The sequence below is a fragment of the Leptonotus elevatus genome, chromosome 4 (genome assembly GCF_054856555.1).
Source record: "Leptonotus elevatus isolate MCC_2025b chromosome 4, RoL_Lele_1.0, whole genome shotgun sequence".
NCBI classification, from domain to species: Eukaryota; Metazoa; Chordata; class Actinopteri; order Syngnathiformes; family Syngnathidae; genus Leptonotus; species Leptonotus elevatus.
In genome coordinates, this window is record NC_141242.1 from 14,054,150 (window position 1) to 14,070,151 (window position 16,002).

Below are 16,002 nucleotides of genomic sequence, written 5' to 3' on the forward strand. Positions count from 1 at the left end.
TTCAACATGACATCCAAGCGGCAAAAGCTCAAGGATTCAAACGTTGCTGTCATCGTTTTTAGTTCAGGTCAGCGATAGTCGCTCCAGTTCTATCAAACGGAAGTAGCCTATAATTGCTAAATTTTCATGCTTCTGAATGCATACCTTCAACGATAAGTGTGAAGCGTCACTTGGTTCCTTGGTGCTCATTCATGACAACATAAATACGTCTTTAAGACTGTGAGACAGATCCAAGTTCAAAGTTCACTTTTCAGCAGGTTGATAGGAAGGAAAGTTAAAGTCCGCCAAAGAGGAAAGGATTCCACTGGTGTTTACTTTCACTTCATATTCTACTCCCTTTTGTAGGCAAAACCTCAGTAGCCTAGAAAAAAAGATGCCCTAAGATTTTGAGTATTTTTACCTTTTTGTTACTTTTATTACACAGTTGAAATCCTTATTTTTCTTGCATCACAGAAAAAAAAAAGAGACGTCCGAATTTAGCTTAGGATGTGTTTTTGCTTTCTGTATTGCTTGCCTTTAGGTGGTGATATTCTTCAGTTTTCAAAGACTGAGCAGTTTTGCTTTCGTTTGTTTTATACAGTGCTTAACGTCCCTTCATATTTGAGTGACAACTGCCAGTACGTCCACAAATTGTGTCCCAAGCCTGCAATAATACATTAATTTAGACTTCCAATTAGTTACAATGTTTTATTTTAGTAATGAAAGCAATAATCATAAGAAATGCAAGAAAATCTAAACTAAACAAAGCGTTATACAGGCATGAGTAGATAAAGAATTATAAACAAGACAGGATATATAAAAATAAAAAGGGAAGGAACTCAAAAATCTGCCTTGCGGGATGCCACAGATAATTTGCTCTTTAAAAAAAGTGACTTTCCATGCCATAAAAAAGATTAAATGATAACAGCAATTCCTCTCCATACATATAAAAACTGCAAAAACGCAATCATTTAAACTTCCAATTAAGTATTATGATTATTGTTACTTTTACGGCACGATTACCTGAGATTTTATTTTTTTTAACAGAATTTAAACACTCTGGCACTCTCAGACCCACTCCGTTTTCCCCGCCACTGTTTGCGAGTCATCATCATCCTCTCTGCTTGAGTACATGTCAGCCAGCCTGCGAAAACGTGGTCCCCACAGACCCAACTCATCAAAGTCCTGCTCCTTATCCGAATCCTCCGAAAGGATGGAGCTGAGCGAAGTCGCCTCAGAGCTGAGCCCCTCATAATTGAACACTAGAAGCGAGTCATAGGGGGGAATCATGGGGTCGGCATCTGCAACACACAAGTTCTGGAAACAGGTATGAAGGTTAAGTAAGATGCATAGATGAACGTTCTATTTTTGCAACATTCGGACATTATAACTGCCGCATCTCGATTTTCGTGCCAGTGCAAGCCTTGTTTAGCATGTTTGGGAATTTGACAGATTTCGCTGCACCATGCTGGGTGTTCTGGTGGTTCGAGGACGTTTTGTTTTACACGCCCATGACCTGTGAGATCTCTCTGGCCAACTTCCCATCGTCCACCCGTGAAGGTCTGCTCGCAATTCATTATAAACGTATTTTGCACGCTGATGTACTGCATTTCAGCTTCCACAACTCTGGCGCGCTGATTTTAAAAGGAATGAAAGGATCCGCTTCCATTAGCAAGCTCGTCAACTATGTTTACACCCACACGATGAAAATGAACATTTCTAATGGCACGCATCTATGAAAATACCGAAAGAAAGGAAACTCAATTCATGCGCACAATTAGACCGCGCTTTGTGCTAGAATTGCATTGCGCGTGAAAATAGAGCCCCATGTCCGTGTCATTTTCACTCACTTCTTCAATGAATTTATTGACGCCTTCAGTGGCTTGTGGATTTGGGCGGTAGCTGGGGTGACTGTAGACATGTGGAAGAACGTCTGTGCAGAAGACCTCAGGACGTTGGTCCAGTCCTCTGTGTAGTTGGCCCAAGTCATACTCCTGCAAAACCAATTATAATTTCATCTTTAATTTGTAATGAACCTCACAATCCTCAAACATCATCAAACTTTGACGTCAGCCTCTGCCAAATTCATAAGCGTCATGGAATTTGCCAAAAATGACTCCTTTCACTTCTTGTTATAGTGTTCTTGTGAAACTCGTGGCAGGGACTCATTTTTCCTAAATTTCTCAAAAAATCCTTGAAATGGTCATCCACCAACATTAGATGACGCGGACAAAACGTTCTAATTTTGCAAGACCCACCTGTGTAATATATCTACTTCCGATTTGAACTCATTTGAGCAAATTCACTAATAGGAGTTCATCAAACTACAAGCACTGGAATTCGCCCAAAATGGCAGCTTCAAACCAAAATGGCCGACTTCCTGTTCTATTTCGGCCATGGGTCTTTACAACTTTTTCGTGCATCCTGTCAAGATAGACATGTCCACATTGGTGGAACTAATGTGAGGGGCTAATTATTTCTAATCATGCAGGTGCTGAGAAATTTTTAAAGATATTGATTTTGGCGATCTAAGTATAATATATGAGGTTACACTAGCTTTAATACAAAAATTTGTGAGTTTTCAGGCAGGCTGAGGCCCCCCAAAAAGTGATTCGTCGGTCAGGTGTCATTAATGTTCCTAATAATGTGACCGCACCTGGTCGTCTTCACCTCCTCCCTCGTCGGCATAGTAGAAAATATTATCTCTCGGCACATCTTCAAGCAGAGGAACATGAACCTCTTTGTCGTGCCCGCCTCGCCTCATCCTCAGCAAGAGCAGCAGTGACAGCAGCAGAACTGTGCGCAGTAATAGAAATCTACATAAGCACAGCAAAATTGCATATCTATAGTAGTACAGTATATTTATGGATATCCATATCCACAAATAGAAACGTTTTTTAGCTTTCTTTTTTTACATATGATACAGTGATGAGCTTATTATTTTTTTGACAATTTTTTTTTACAAGCAGCTTTAAAAACACACATTGAGTCTGGCTTAGTCTATTGATTGAGGTTAGTGGTGGTAGTGACTTTTTTTTTTTTTATCATTAGAACAATGAAAAAGGATGTTTACATACTCAAAAGGCCAAGAACTGTTGCCAGAGTATATGCCGCCAGGGAGGGGAGGTGATGTACTTGAGGAGCTTCGTGTGGCACGAAGCAGTTGATGATGTCTCCTTGGCATGGACAAACCTCCACATGGACAGAACTGTCCTGGTAGAGCATGTCCACATCATAGACACGCATTACCACCTGGTAGTCTCCAGGAGACAACACCCTTCTGGGAGACAGCATGGCCACATGGCCTGAGAGAGCACAATGATGAGCTGGTTCCTTATTATCATGTGAAATGTTGAGGCACTGTGAAATTTGGTACTTGTGGAGTTGATTCCAACAGTCCAGTGTATGCGGTGTTCCCCTTGGAGATCCACGGTGAAGGGTCCGGCATGACCCGGTCCATCCCGGTCCTCTAGGTCCAGCTGGGTGGGGGAGGGCTGCCTGTTACATATCCTAACATCCCTCTGTTTGATCACGGGACGGTGGTCATTCACATCTAGTAAGCTCACGACGAGAGTGCCTGTCCCAGTAGCTGGTACGGTGTCTATAGAAATGGATGCTAGGATTAGTTCAAAATCAAAAGATTTCTTACAACAATTCCTAGAGTTGCAGGTGTACTGGAGTTTAACCCAGCTGACTTTGGGCGAGGTGGTGTCCACTCTGGACTCGTCGCTAGCCATTTGCCAAGAAGGAAGGTAGGCGGATGGGAAGGTACTCTCAGTATGTAGGTTGTTTGGTTAGTAGTTAGGTTGGTGGGATCGGTTTTGGTAGGTTGATTGGTTAGTAGGGTTGGTTTTGGTAGGTTGGTAGGTGGTTCGGTTGGCTTGTAGGAGTTTTGGTTTATTGGTTGTTATGTCAGTCAGCCGGCTGGTTGGTTTGTCAGTAAGTCGGTCAGTAGGATTTTATCATTGGCCAACTCATATTGGAAGTATCACTATGATTGGTAGAGAAAAGCTGAAAACCTAAGTGATTTGTTTTTTTCCATTTGACCTCAGTTCCCTTGGCCATCCATGTGGTATGGGCTATTTCATTCAAAATCATACAAAGGCTGTGACTATGCAAGCAAGACGATTACCATTGTCATACGCCAAAACCAGCACCGTGTACTTGTTGTCTTTGATGTACGGAGACTCTCTGTCCATGTTGCCCTTCACTGTGATGAATCCTGTATTTTTATCAATAGCCAACCAACTGGCCGGGTCGCTGTGTAGTGCGTATCTAAAAGCAAAGACACCAATGACTTGATCAGCATGCACATAGACCATATCTGACGTCTTGAACATTTTGGTAGGTAGCCAAGTAGTGAGGGTCGGTTTTAGTAGGTAGGTATATAGGTACTGTACGTTGTGAAGGTCCGTTTTGGAAGATAAGTCGGTAGGTAGGTTTGTAGAGTCTTTTTGGTGGGTTGTTACAGTAGATATGTAGGTTGGTAGGGTCTGTTTTGGTAGTAAATAGGTTAGTAGCATTGGTTTTTGGAGGTAGTAATAGGTAGGTTGGAGCAGTTGGTTTGTTAGGTGGTTAGATCAGGAGGCTGGTAGGGTCAGCTTTGGTAGATTGGTAAGTTTGTTTATTTGTTGGTAGGTAGGTTGAAAAGGTTGGTTTTAGAAATTAGGTAGCTAGGTAGGTTGTTAGTTTTGTTTGGTAGGAATTGGTAGTTAAGTATGTAGATTGGTTGATAAAACCTGTTTTGCTAGGTAGATTGCTTAGCAGGTAAGTTGTTTTTAGTTGGTATGTAGGTAATACAGAAATTACGATTAAGTTTACACACTTATAAACTTATGAGCACAACTGTAGGCAGTTTATAAGGCTGGTCTTGGTAGGTGGGTTTGGGTCTTCTTTGATTGGCTGGTAGGTAGATACATTGGTTAGCATCACCTGACATGTTGGTGCCTTGAAGTGTCTGGATCCTTGGCTCGGAGGTCTGCCACTTGACTCCCCAGTGGCGGCTCCTCTGAGATGATCCGGTGGATGAGTGGCGGTTTGAAGAATGGCGGCTCGTTCTGGTCTAAGACCGTTACTGTGATTGTGCAGGTGGATGTGGACACAGACTTACTAAAAGGAGCGTCGTTTGTCGCCACCAGCAGTAGAGTGAACATAGGATCACGTTCAAAGTCCACAGCCTTGAAATGAATGGAAAGAAAAGTATAGAGAAATAATTATTATGATTATAATGGGTAAATTCTAGCAGCAAAAATAGTCAGCAGCAATATATGTAGCAAAAAAAATCTGCATGTATCAATTGTCTATTCTCTTTACTGTCTATTGCCACTGTTATGTGAAAAACACTTGCGTCCATTTTTGTCATTTTTTACATTTTTATGTTTTTAGGCTGAAAATGAATGTAGACATCCCAAAAATTAAAAAATGTAATTAAAAAAAAGGACATATGTGTTTTTTACATAGCAGCGACAAAATGCAGAAGTGAATGCTACACTATACTTCAATAAATTCATACTAAGAAGTGCATGTGAACAGCAGCAAAATTAGTCAGCAGTTTTGTATCAAACAGCTATGCACATCTATAAATATGATGAGCATATGAATCTTACACTAACCTTGAGTAAATAGATACTAAGAAGTGAATGTGGCCATCATCATCAATAGTCAGCAGCATTGTATTTTCACCTTGGCTGTCGTAAGCATTCCTTCCATTTTCCAGGGTCCTGTTTTCACGCTGAAGTGACCTCCCTGGTTGCCGCTGACGATAGTGTACTTGGTGTTAGTGTTGGGTGTTCCCAATTCGTCTTCGTCAGTCACAGTTAACCTTAGAACCTCCCGGCCAACCTCATTTTCAGGCGTAGAAGCAGACACCTTGCATGCACAAAATCAAAATAAACAGTAACTATTGGACGTCAGACTTCGCCAATACTGCTGGACTCACTGATGTGAAGGTGAAACGCGGTGCGTGATCATTGCTGTCAGTGATGCTGACGATGGCGGTACACGTGGTGCGGAGACCCTCCCCCGCCATGTCTGCAGCCTCTATGATCAGCTCGTACTTTGACTGCGTCTGCAATGCATTATTATTACAATATGGTCGGTACCACAATGAATGAGACCCAATACAAGAAGTGCATCAAAACATTCAGAAGTTGTGTGCCAACTTCTCTTTGAAGGGTGACTCATTTTATTTCATTGTAGTTTTGACCTGTTCTACCAACCTACCAAAATGGACATTTCCAACCTATTGTGTACTACCTCTCAAAACCTTGCTTATCAACCTAGTGTACACAATACATTTCGTAGAATAAATTTTTACTCTATCCTTATACCTCCGATCTTTTGTGGTCTCCCTTTGGATACACTAGCAAAGTTATCCAACAGTAGGCGTGGCATAGCTCAAGTGATAGAGTGGCCGTCTCCCATATTGAAGGTTGTAGGATTGTTCTTGAACCCTTGAGTGATTTTTTATTTAATTTTTATTATATATGATATTTCACTCTCTTGCGAGTGCAAAATGTACTCTTGTTTTAGACTGGGACTGAATGTAACCTTTTTTGTAAAATGTATTCTACAAAATTTACTGCGTACCTACCTCGCCAACCAATCATCTAATTACCCAAACTGACCCTTACTCCAACTAACCGACCAACCAACCCTATATCTCTCCAGAACCTCAATCTACCTGACATAACCAACCCTACTGACATAGAGTACATATCTACCTACCTATGCTGAACCTACCAACATGTCTACCTGCCTAAACCCACACTAAGCCTACTCACCTACCGACCTACCTACCCAATAAATCTAACTCGCTCAACTTACCTACCTAAAAACCTACCGACCTAGCACCGAGCTAATCAAATCATGGTCGTAGCCAGGAATACCCGGCCTGCTATCCTACCTACCTTACAAATATTATTCTAGTATGCTAATACTTTAATAATAATGTATCTATACATTACCTCATTGCACTAGTTACAGTATTAGTTGTAACCGCATAATTTTGACACAGCTCTTGTACCGATGTCATCTGAGTACATCTGTTGCCGTACCTAACAAAGTGGTCACCCTTTGAAAGGGAAATAACACTGTAATGATTTTACCTCTCTGTCCAGTCCCTCTGCCATTGTGCTGATCAATCCGCTGACTGGATTGATGCTAAACATTTTGTCTTTGGGCCCGTGAGTCTTCTGAGTCTTGAGGCGATAGCGAATGTCTGCATTGTCTGTATTGGGAGCATCCTTGTCTTCTGCTGTTATACTCATGAAGGACTCACCTGTGGAATATATTAGGTACACTTTTGTATATTTTAGTCATTTTCGGGAGTCTTTTTCTTACCAACTTGTGCACTTTCGCTGACGTTTCCATAAAAAGGTGTGCGAGTACATTCCGGGACGTTGTCATTCTGATCTACCACGTTGATGACCAGCTTCATTGGCTCTTCGGCCTTGGAACCCTCGACGGTAGCGTGAGCCAAAAGCTGAAATTGACATCACGTGATCATCGACAAAGGCTTCCATATTTTTGGATATCTTCTTGTCATTAAGGTAGCGGGTGAGCTGAAGTTTATCTAAGCTGACTTTTGGGCAAGAGGCAGGGTACACCCTGGACTAGTCACCGCCAAGCATAGGTAGGTAGGGAGGCAGGTTGGAAGGTGGGTACGAAGGGTCCGTTAATTTACTCACATTCACACTTCACACCTGTGGACAATTTAGAGTCTTCAATGAACCCAACATGAATGATTTTGCGATATGGGAGGAAGCCACAACATGCAAACTCCACACCGGAAGACCAGAGCTGAAGTACGATGCAGATGTGCACGAACCACTGCGTAGCTCACCATCAACTCATACAGTAAGATAGATAATGAAGAGTATTTCTCCTGATGAATTCCCACTCACAACATATCTGCTTATTTTCTCCCTGTCCAGTGGCCCGGTCACGTACAAAGCACCAGAGCGCCGATCCATGGTGAAGACGCCCTCGGGAGCCTTGTCGGCCCCGGGGCCAACCAGCTGGTAGGTGATGGCCACCTTTTCCTCACTGCTGGATTTCATCTAGTGGAGAAGATTTAATTAGACTTCTAAACTCTACTTTCCCAAATAACTTCCTCGTGTTCTACCTTAGTCATGAACTTGGGGAATGGGCCACTGTCATTCTCTGGGACATTGATGTCAGGGATGACCCACTCTCGTTTCTTCCGTCTGAAAGGCTGCCAGCCATGCTGGATGTTATAAATTAGCACTATCACATGAGATCCAATATAAGAGGTGTATCAAACGACTCTGTTTTTCCAACATATGAATCCGTAACAACTTTTTCAAGTATGTAAACCTTGGTGAATTGTACGCATTGTAGGAGGGTCCCTACCCCTAATACAATCCCAGTAAATCCTATTGGGTTGCACTTGCAACACCTTGAAAAATGGGAAAACAACTTGTCACCAATTGAAAAAAAAATGCAGTTACTTCCTGGTTTACCTCGACATGTTTACTTTCAGTTGGTTCCCTGCCTGAGTCCACGGTTGTGTTCTTAAAGCAAGAATGTAGAAGACTTGTTGCCGCCAAAAACTGAAAATAATCAACAATACTTTAGACTTGTCCTGTCAGTCTGTTGCGCTTTACAGACAAGAGGAATATTCTCAAGGACAGATTTGTTTTGTTAACATTGGTACTATATAAAAAAGGAAATTAAGACTCTCACTTTACAAAGGAAAAACAGCATCTCCATGTTGTCCTCTTCTTGTTTTCGAAAACGGTCCTTTTTATTGTGTTAATATCTCCAGGACTCGTGTAGAAAAAGCAAAATCATGCTCTTGGTTGGAGTGAAGTGTCTGTTTACTGGCACTGACTACTGTTGCTGTTGCCTGATTGGAATCAGCCAACGTTTGGGGCAAAACAAAGACGAACTGGAGGTGACCCCAGGCACCTGAGCATGCAGGTGAGAGTTAGTTGTGCATTTACTGTAATTAAATATATATTAGAGTTGGGCTCATGGTGAGATATAAGCTTAATGTCCAAATCCAAAACACAGTGTTTTGACATCTTCAGAGGTTGAAATTGACATGAGTAGATATGTGCGTGTGAATTTTGGTGACGATTCATAGCATTTTTGTGTCTTTGTGCGACATTTAGTTTCTGTACACTACATTTACAGTTGTGTTCATGGGTATGTAAACATTCAAGCACAGCTATAATTTATATATATATAATCCTATTTGTGTGAAATGTCATTACAGTGTAATCTGTTCCAGCCATCCAAAACTTTTGTGCATTGGGTTAAAGGGGTGTGGCCTAGTATAGGGACATCAGGGGTGCTGACTCCATATCTGAAGCCATTTTCCCCATATACCTCCTTTTAAGTGTTTTCATTTTGTAGTTGAAAAAAGAAAAAAGACCAAATGATAGACTATGTAACTTTAAAAAAAAAAACTGCTAAATTGTGGCACTCATGAGTCAAGCTACCACTGTGGTTCATTCTCGCCAGTGGTGGTTTTGCGCAGATGTTATCCATTCACAGTCTGGACATGGTTGAAGTGAACAGCTTCTGCTTTGGAGGGAGTCATAAACTATCCAGAATTCACAAAAAGTGGCTAGATTTCTTACCACTTTTATCAATTGACTGTAGTCACTGGGGTGGTCGGAAAACTGGCTAAATGTAGCTACAAAGTTGGCAACACTGAATAGACTCGCTTCACCGCATACTCTTGCTCAGACGCATATTTAGCCCATTTTTGGGGGTGCTTCAGCAGAGTATATATATATATATATAGATATATTTTTACTGTGTGTTCTTATTAACAAGCTAGATAAGATACTTATAGCTATAATATATATAAACCACAGAGCTTAATTAATATTTAAACAACATAAATACAGTACACCCCCATTTAATTGAAAATGGTTTGATCCACCTCAACCCCAAACGTCTTTATAGCACCCCTAAACCTCTGATCCTAGAATCGCCTCTGCTCTTGCTGCTCCGTCCCCAATTGTCATGGTTCCCAAAACTTTGCATTTGCACGAGGCAGTCACAGTACCACTCCAAGAGTGTGATTTCAACCACAGTCTTTATCTTCTTGTAATATGCTGTGAGCCAAGTTCCGTCCGTGTGCATGGCATCTAAATAAGAGCTTCAACATGTTGACAAAACACGACGCGAGCGGATTGACTCCGCAAAAACTATTATTTACACTCGACGCAAAGCAAATGTCAACAAACAAGCACCACCACATTGTTATATTATATACATCTTTTATTCTTCCCTTTATTTCGTGTAAAGTAAGTCAAATCATACCGTGACACAGAGGAGTCTAATTACATTTAACAGCATGTAAATTCAACAGTGTATTTAAATTCAACAGTGTAAAACATGGATTGTCCACAGAGCCGGATTGCCAAAGTTTTTCCTAGATTTATATTGAAAAGTAGTAATGCATAAAACATATTCATAATGAATCACATGGGAAATCAAATATAATGTGGCGACACAGAACATATTAGTTAAGGGACAGGAAGTGTAACTGCCACACTACAGAGTCTGTAAACAAATCAGATATCAGCTATCAGATGCCATAGCTAGCCATAGCTAGCCATAGCTAGGCAAATGATAATAACAAATGTCATTGCAATGGTGTTTTAGCATAATAATTTACACTGTTTAAACTATTGATAGTTGCACTTGTCTGCATTTCCTAAAATGGCGATAGAAAAGATTTACACTGTTGATGTTTCATTACAAATCACATTAAATCTCTCCAGTTATACAAAACATAGGCAGGTTGTTTTGATGGTTGTTTCCTAACTCTACTCAATTGTGCTAACCAAACCATGAGCTCATAGCAAAGGTTTGTCCTGCGTTGAAAACTACTGTAGTTTGACACCTGAGAAAATACAGGCAATGGCAATCAAAACTAACAATGTGTGCGTTATTCTTAACATGTGACATAGTGGAGGTAAAAATGCCCTAAATAGACAAAATCATTCAATGTTCGTGTTTGACCTGATATGGTACAATCTGAAACGGGACTGTGCACATTTACAAACAAATGCCTGCAAACTATCAGTACCAGTAGCGGGTTGTGCATTTGGTCCCAGGACCTTCAGTGGGGACGAACCCCACCTAATGCACCTCTTAATACCGTCACGAATACGTCACAGTAGAGTAGAAACGTTTCATTCAAACAACAACAGCAAACAAAAGTGCCACATACATCCTCTGAAGCAGTTCACAATCAATATTTATCAAAGAACATGACCCAAAAAAAACCACACACTAGAGATGCGGATTATCAAATGTATTATGTGCCAATCGCTACAGGTGTGCTTCGTTAGTTGAACTTGGCTGTAACAAGTTTTGCTCTGACCAAACAAGTACTTCTTGATGACCAGCTTACATATCAAAAATAACAAATAAAAGACGCTTGTAATCATCAGAATTGTTGGTATGATTTTTACATTTAATTGTTAAACTATTTTTGGTTTCTCATACACATTTAAATAATCAACTCTGAGGTAACGTACACACAACCATATGACTAGAAATAGAAACTTTTTTTTTTATCTAGCGGAAGAAAAAAGAAACATGTACCAGATGTACCTCTCTTCTTAATTTTCTAGTTTGTCTTTATTTTCAGCCAAAATGGAGTGTGTCAATCAAAACAACCCATCTCTGTTACACATACGGTAGAATCAGAGAATGACATATCCCCAAAATATTTCTTTATTATATAGCTAAGTTTGGTCTTGACCAGCTAGCAGTTAGCCTTGAGCAAAGTATATTGTATAGTTATAGTAGGTATAGTTATTGTATATTGTATGAGTAAATGGATTTGTAACCGTTACTTGCAACTTTCTGACTATAATTACAGTAATACTTATTTTAAATGTTTTTCAGGTGTGTAAGTATCTGAAACAGGGCTGCATCAAACACTGTAAAGTATATATGACAAATTAAATATATCATTAAAAAGGTGTACTGTTAATGGTTGAGAAAAAAAAGTAATAAAAATTATGTGTGTTTTTTTTATTTTATTTTTTTTAAATAATAATACTGGTACATCTTTTATAGAAATGTTGTCTAAAATGTCTGCCAATTCTAGAATGACCTAGGATGCTGAAAAATGATTGGACAAAAACATCTAACACACATACTGAAAGAAACGCTACAAAAGCAAGAGAAAAAAAAAAGACTGTTGGAAATAAATTAACACAAGTCCTTGGAACAAATATTAGAATTTTCCCTATCAAGTATCTTGTGTTGAAAATGCCAAGGCACTCACAATCAGTCAGTCAGCTCATCGCCGACGTGTTCAGATAGACCACGATGGCCGTGATGTCGTCACGGTACATGCGAGCGAGGTCCTGCGGCAGGGCTAGCATGGATGCCAGCCTCTCGTGGCACAGCTCGCCGTACTCATCGGTGCCCAGGGCGTGCCGGATGAGGTGCGTGGCAGCGTTGGCGTCCGAGGCGGGCGAGGCGCGGGCCTGGCGCTTGAGCAGGAGCTGGTGCAGCTGGCCCAGCTTCAGCTGACGTTCCGACTGAGACACGGGAGACTGGGGGATGAAACCAGGAGAAACCTTTAGGGACTTTTGCGTTGGACGCATCACTGATTATTGCGCTTCAATGCAGAGGGCAGAAATTATTTCAAGAATGACTAGATTGCTGACTAAACAGGCTTCCGACAGAGAAAATGAAGTTTGTCGAGGGAGAGATAATGTCGCAGACAGACTACTAGACTTACGAGAGACCAGACTTAAGAGGTTTGAGATATGAGCCCTTGCTGCCAATATTACAGTAGCTGAGACATGGCACGTACAGAATATTCTTTTTCTGGATTTTACTGCCACCGGGTGGACAAAGCACATTTCTACCTTGGTGTACGGCATCCATCTTGTGAGCACGCATACCTGCAGGTGAATGCCGCTCAGGTGCTCGCCGACCAGCCGCACGGCCTCCTGGCTCCTCAGCTCGTCCCACAGGCCGTCTGTGCCCAGGATGAGGAAACGGTCCTGCGGCCTCACTTTGTGGTACGTCACCTCCGGAGCTGCGTCCAGGTAGGGTGGCGTCAGGTAGTTGGGCAGGGTGTAGTGGTACAGGTTGAGCGAGTCGGGGTCCACGTTGGACTCCAGGCCAGATAGGATGCCCTGCTGCAACTCGTGGCTCCACTTGAAACGCACGTCACCAAATGCTCGTGACGGCATCAAGACCTAACGATGCAAATGTAGGCATTGAAAAAAAAGATTGGATTTCACTCAACGCTGGATAATATGACCTTAAAATTGAGTGTCCGATTTTTTTGTTCCAATATATGATTATTAATTTTATTTTATTATTTTCCCTTCACTATAAAGAAGTTTTCCTTTTGTTTATTTTCCCTTCCTGCTATTTGCCCCCCCCACCCCCTGTTACTAAGCAAGAATAATTCAAGGTGTCTTTTACAAAATATTTGTAGCACGTTACTATTTTTCATGTATCACCTCGTGCTCATTTGACTCATTAGGGTGCTCAGAAGATCGCTCACCCCTAAAAGTCTGTCATCCGTGACGACAGTCTGCCTTTCCGAGGGCGGATGCTGGGCCCTAATGCGTTCGAGCTCAGCCTGATTGTGGCAGTTGTGGTCCTGAGAAAGGTGCACTGCGCTCCAAGTGCCATCTGCCTCCTGAACGCCCAACACCGCCCTGCAGTCACCGGCGTTGGCCACGTGGATGCCTTCCGGGCCCACGTGAGCCACGCAGGCTGTCGACCCGGCGAAGGCAACCTGGAAACACAATCACGTGTAAAGTATGTCATATGTCAAACAACACACGTTATCCCAGCACAGGGGTGTCAAACTCAGTTATGGTTTCCATGAAAGGACTGGGGGAAATGGGCAAATTAATGCAACCAGTATTACAGGAGCCTTGATAAAATAAATGCTAGCTGGGCTAGATTAAAGAACATAGCAGGGCGTGCAGGATATGACTTGGGGGGCCAGACTTAAACCACCCCTAGCTAAGAAAATGTTTGCGTTCATACCTGGATGGCTGTGCTTTTCATCAAGTAATTGGACAGAGGAACTTGAGCCTCTAAGGAGATGTCGGCATCCAGACGCTTGAAGGCGTAATGCATAGCATCTGAAGGGCTGGGGGGGGGGGGGGGGGGGGGAGAGAAGACAGCAACTCTTGACGCACACAGTGTGCCTTGTGATTTTTTATTTATTTATGTGAAATATGTGCCTCGATCAATAAAGGTTGAGAAACACTGATCTAGTGTCATTTTGTCATCTAGTATTTGTAAAGCAGGAAGACATTTAGCACATACCACATGCCTTCCCCATGTTCGTGGCTGTCCAGCAGCTCTTGCCAGAAGACTCTGAGGTGGTGGAAGTAGAGTGAAGCCGAGTCACGGAAACTGAAGTCGGTGTGGTGCTTATACCACTGCAAGACGGGCGGGACGGGCCTCCCGTGCTCCATGCTCGTCTCCAACTCCTCCAGGCTGCGCTTGGGCATCATGGCCACGGTGATGTAGTACAACAGGCGCTCACTGACCGCCTGCGCGCACGTCCAGCCGCCATGGCCATCGAACACGCCAAAAAGCGTGCCGTTTGCCTGGGGAGAGTCATTCCCTCATTTTAACTTAAGTGAGTTAGGCCAAGCCACATACTTAATAACCAATTAACTCCTACACGTGGTCCATTTTCCATGCACACATACACTAGTATGTCAATTTGGACCAAGACCAAGAATATCCTCATGATAATTGTTGATGACAAATTACGAACTAAGGTTTAAGAAGCAACCTGAAGCTTCCTTATGTACATTATGTATATCACTTAAGAAGAGAACAGGAATTCAAAGTGAAAATTGGCACAAGTCTGAATACCTGCAAACAAGTGGCTGCACTGCGGCGGTCTTCATTGGGCGTGTTGGCGGCTAAGTGGTTGCTCTCAAACTTTCGCACCAGGCTGTGCCCTGGTACATCAAACGCTGGCACACTCACACTCTGTGACACATACACAGATAATAAAAGCTGTAAAATCCAGAAATGTACAGTACTTTTTTTTCAACAACATACAATGCCTCAATAAAGTAAGTTGTGTACGTATTTTGGACTGAGAGTTCCACAGTTATTACCTGCTCATTTGCTCGCAGAATGCTGTCGATCTGCACTCGGCTGAGCTGAAAGGCAAATTCCTGATGTGTTGACAGACGTTCACTTTGAGTTGTCAGCTTGACACCTGTTCCCAACTTGTGCTCTTTTCTTCTGGGCGACAGGTCCCAGCAGGACGAAAAGTGACGACGCTGGTGCGCTTGCTTGGAGAACACTGCGGGTGGGCGATACTGAGAAACCCCCAAAACAACACTCGTTAAAACGAATAAATATATGAATGTCTCAAAAAAACGGAATAATAACCTGTAATGCATTTGGGATGTTGCTGTCTCTTCTTGAAGCTCGTTCAATGATGCTGGCGTACGAACGCCTCAACATTTCTTATAACGTTTAAGCTATTACAAACTTGGCCAGTAGTTTGCCTGTGTAGAGCGATCAATGGGGTAAAGGTGGACACGCGCAACAACCAGGAGGGCTTTACGAAATTAGATGAAAGGTGAAACCATGTTTATTTTGTTATCTATCTAGGTTACACGTGCTAACGTTAGCGTAGTGAGCATGCTACGCTAACGTTCAAGATAAATGCGACTTTCGTATGATTTACAACTCAAACTAAAGCGTCATTATTTGAAACATAAACTATGTCGTAAGTAAATTAGTAGTTGTCACGTATTAAAAAACACACACAAAAGCGGCTGAATAAAGTCGTTCATAAACAGCAATGCCGAGGTGGGTTGGGTTTATGAGTGACGTAAAATTTCGTCATCGGTGACGTAATTCCGGGGTAATCGTTGAATCTTTTAGTGACGAATAAATATTCAAAATTATATATTTCGGTTAACTGTACCAAAACAACACATTTGATAACGGGTTGATTGTATGTAATAATACTGGAATAAAAATAAGGATAGTAAAACTTTTTTATTTTAT

The 16,002-nt window shown here is 41.9% G+C and overlaps 2 protein-coding genes across 4 annotated transcripts; both read right to left on the bottom strand.

Moving 5' to 3' along the window:
* Nucleotides 1-491: 491 nt before the first annotated feature.
* LOC147175628 (B-cadherin) lies at nucleotides 492-8,823 on the bottom strand. 3 transcript variants are annotated; one of them, XM_086074704.1, is made up of 15 exons: nucleotides 8,686-8,823; nucleotides 8,463-8,552; nucleotides 8,105-8,194; nucleotides 7,884-8,039; nucleotides 7,321-7,462; nucleotides 7,086-7,258; nucleotides 5,918-6,046; nucleotides 5,662-5,847; nucleotides 4,912-5,156; nucleotides 4,112-4,254; nucleotides 3,356-3,580; nucleotides 3,057-3,284; nucleotides 2,636-2,775; nucleotides 1,830-1,973; nucleotides 492-1,296 (listed from the first exon to the last, which is right to left on the bottom strand). In XM_086074704.1, the coding sequence occupies exons 1-15, from the start codon at nucleotides 8,710-8,712 to the stop codon at nucleotides 1,048-1,050; spliced, it is 2,367 nt and encodes a 788-aa protein (XP_085930830.1). In that variant the 5' UTR covers nucleotides 8,713-8,823; the 3' UTR covers nucleotides 492-1,047. The 3 variants fall into 3 exon arrangements, with proteins under 3 accessions (XP_085930830.1, XP_085930829.1, XP_085930831.1); XM_086074703.1 differs by having other exon boundaries at nucleotides 8,105-8,206; XM_086074705.1 differs by having other exon boundaries at nucleotides 8,105-8,226; nucleotides 8,686-8,719.
* A 1,382-nt stretch (nucleotides 8,824-10,205) lies between these two features.
* Nucleotides 10,206-15,805, bottom strand: pdp2 (putative pyruvate dehydrogenase phosphatase isoenzyme 2). The gene is made up of 8 exons (XM_086074707.1): nucleotides 15,376-15,805; nucleotides 15,096-15,302; nucleotides 14,845-14,964; nucleotides 14,284-14,570; nucleotides 13,999-14,104; nucleotides 13,505-13,741; nucleotides 12,891-13,190; nucleotides 10,206-12,536 (listed from the first exon to the last, which is right to left on the bottom strand). Exons 1-8 carry the CDS (start codon nucleotides 15,448-15,450, stop codon nucleotides 12,273-12,275), a joined length of 1,596 nt encoding a protein of 531 aa, XP_085930833.1. The 5' UTR covers nucleotides 15,451-15,805; the 3' UTR covers nucleotides 10,206-12,272.
* Nucleotides 15,806-16,002: the final 197 nt, after the last annotated feature.

Bases quoted from the DNA above. Each gene is read 5' to 3' on its own strand.
- pdp2 (XM_086074707.1), bottom strand. From the start codon at position 15,450: ATGTTGAGGCGTTCGTACGCCAGCATCATTGAACGAGCTTCAAGAAGA. The intron at 13,742-13,998 runs GTATGAACGCAA...TTGTGTTTCCAG, and splicing joins TGAAAAGCACAGCCATCCAG to GTTGCCTTCGCCGGGTCGAC. The intron at 13,191-13,504 runs GTGAGCGATCTT...TTGCATCGTTAG, and splicing joins CGGATGACAGACTTTTAGGG to GTCTTGATGCCGTCACGAGC.
- LOC147175628 (XM_086074703.1), bottom strand. From the start codon at position 8,712: ATGGAGATGCTGTTTTTCCTTTGTAAA. The intron at 8,553-8,685 runs GTGAGAGTCTTA...GATTATTTTCAG, and splicing joins TGCTGTTTTTCCTTTGTAAA to TTTTTGGCGGCAACAAGTCT. The intron at 4,255-4,911 runs GTGATGCTAACC...CTTTGCTTTTAG, and splicing joins TCAAGGCACCAACATGTCAG to ATACGCACTACACAGCGACC.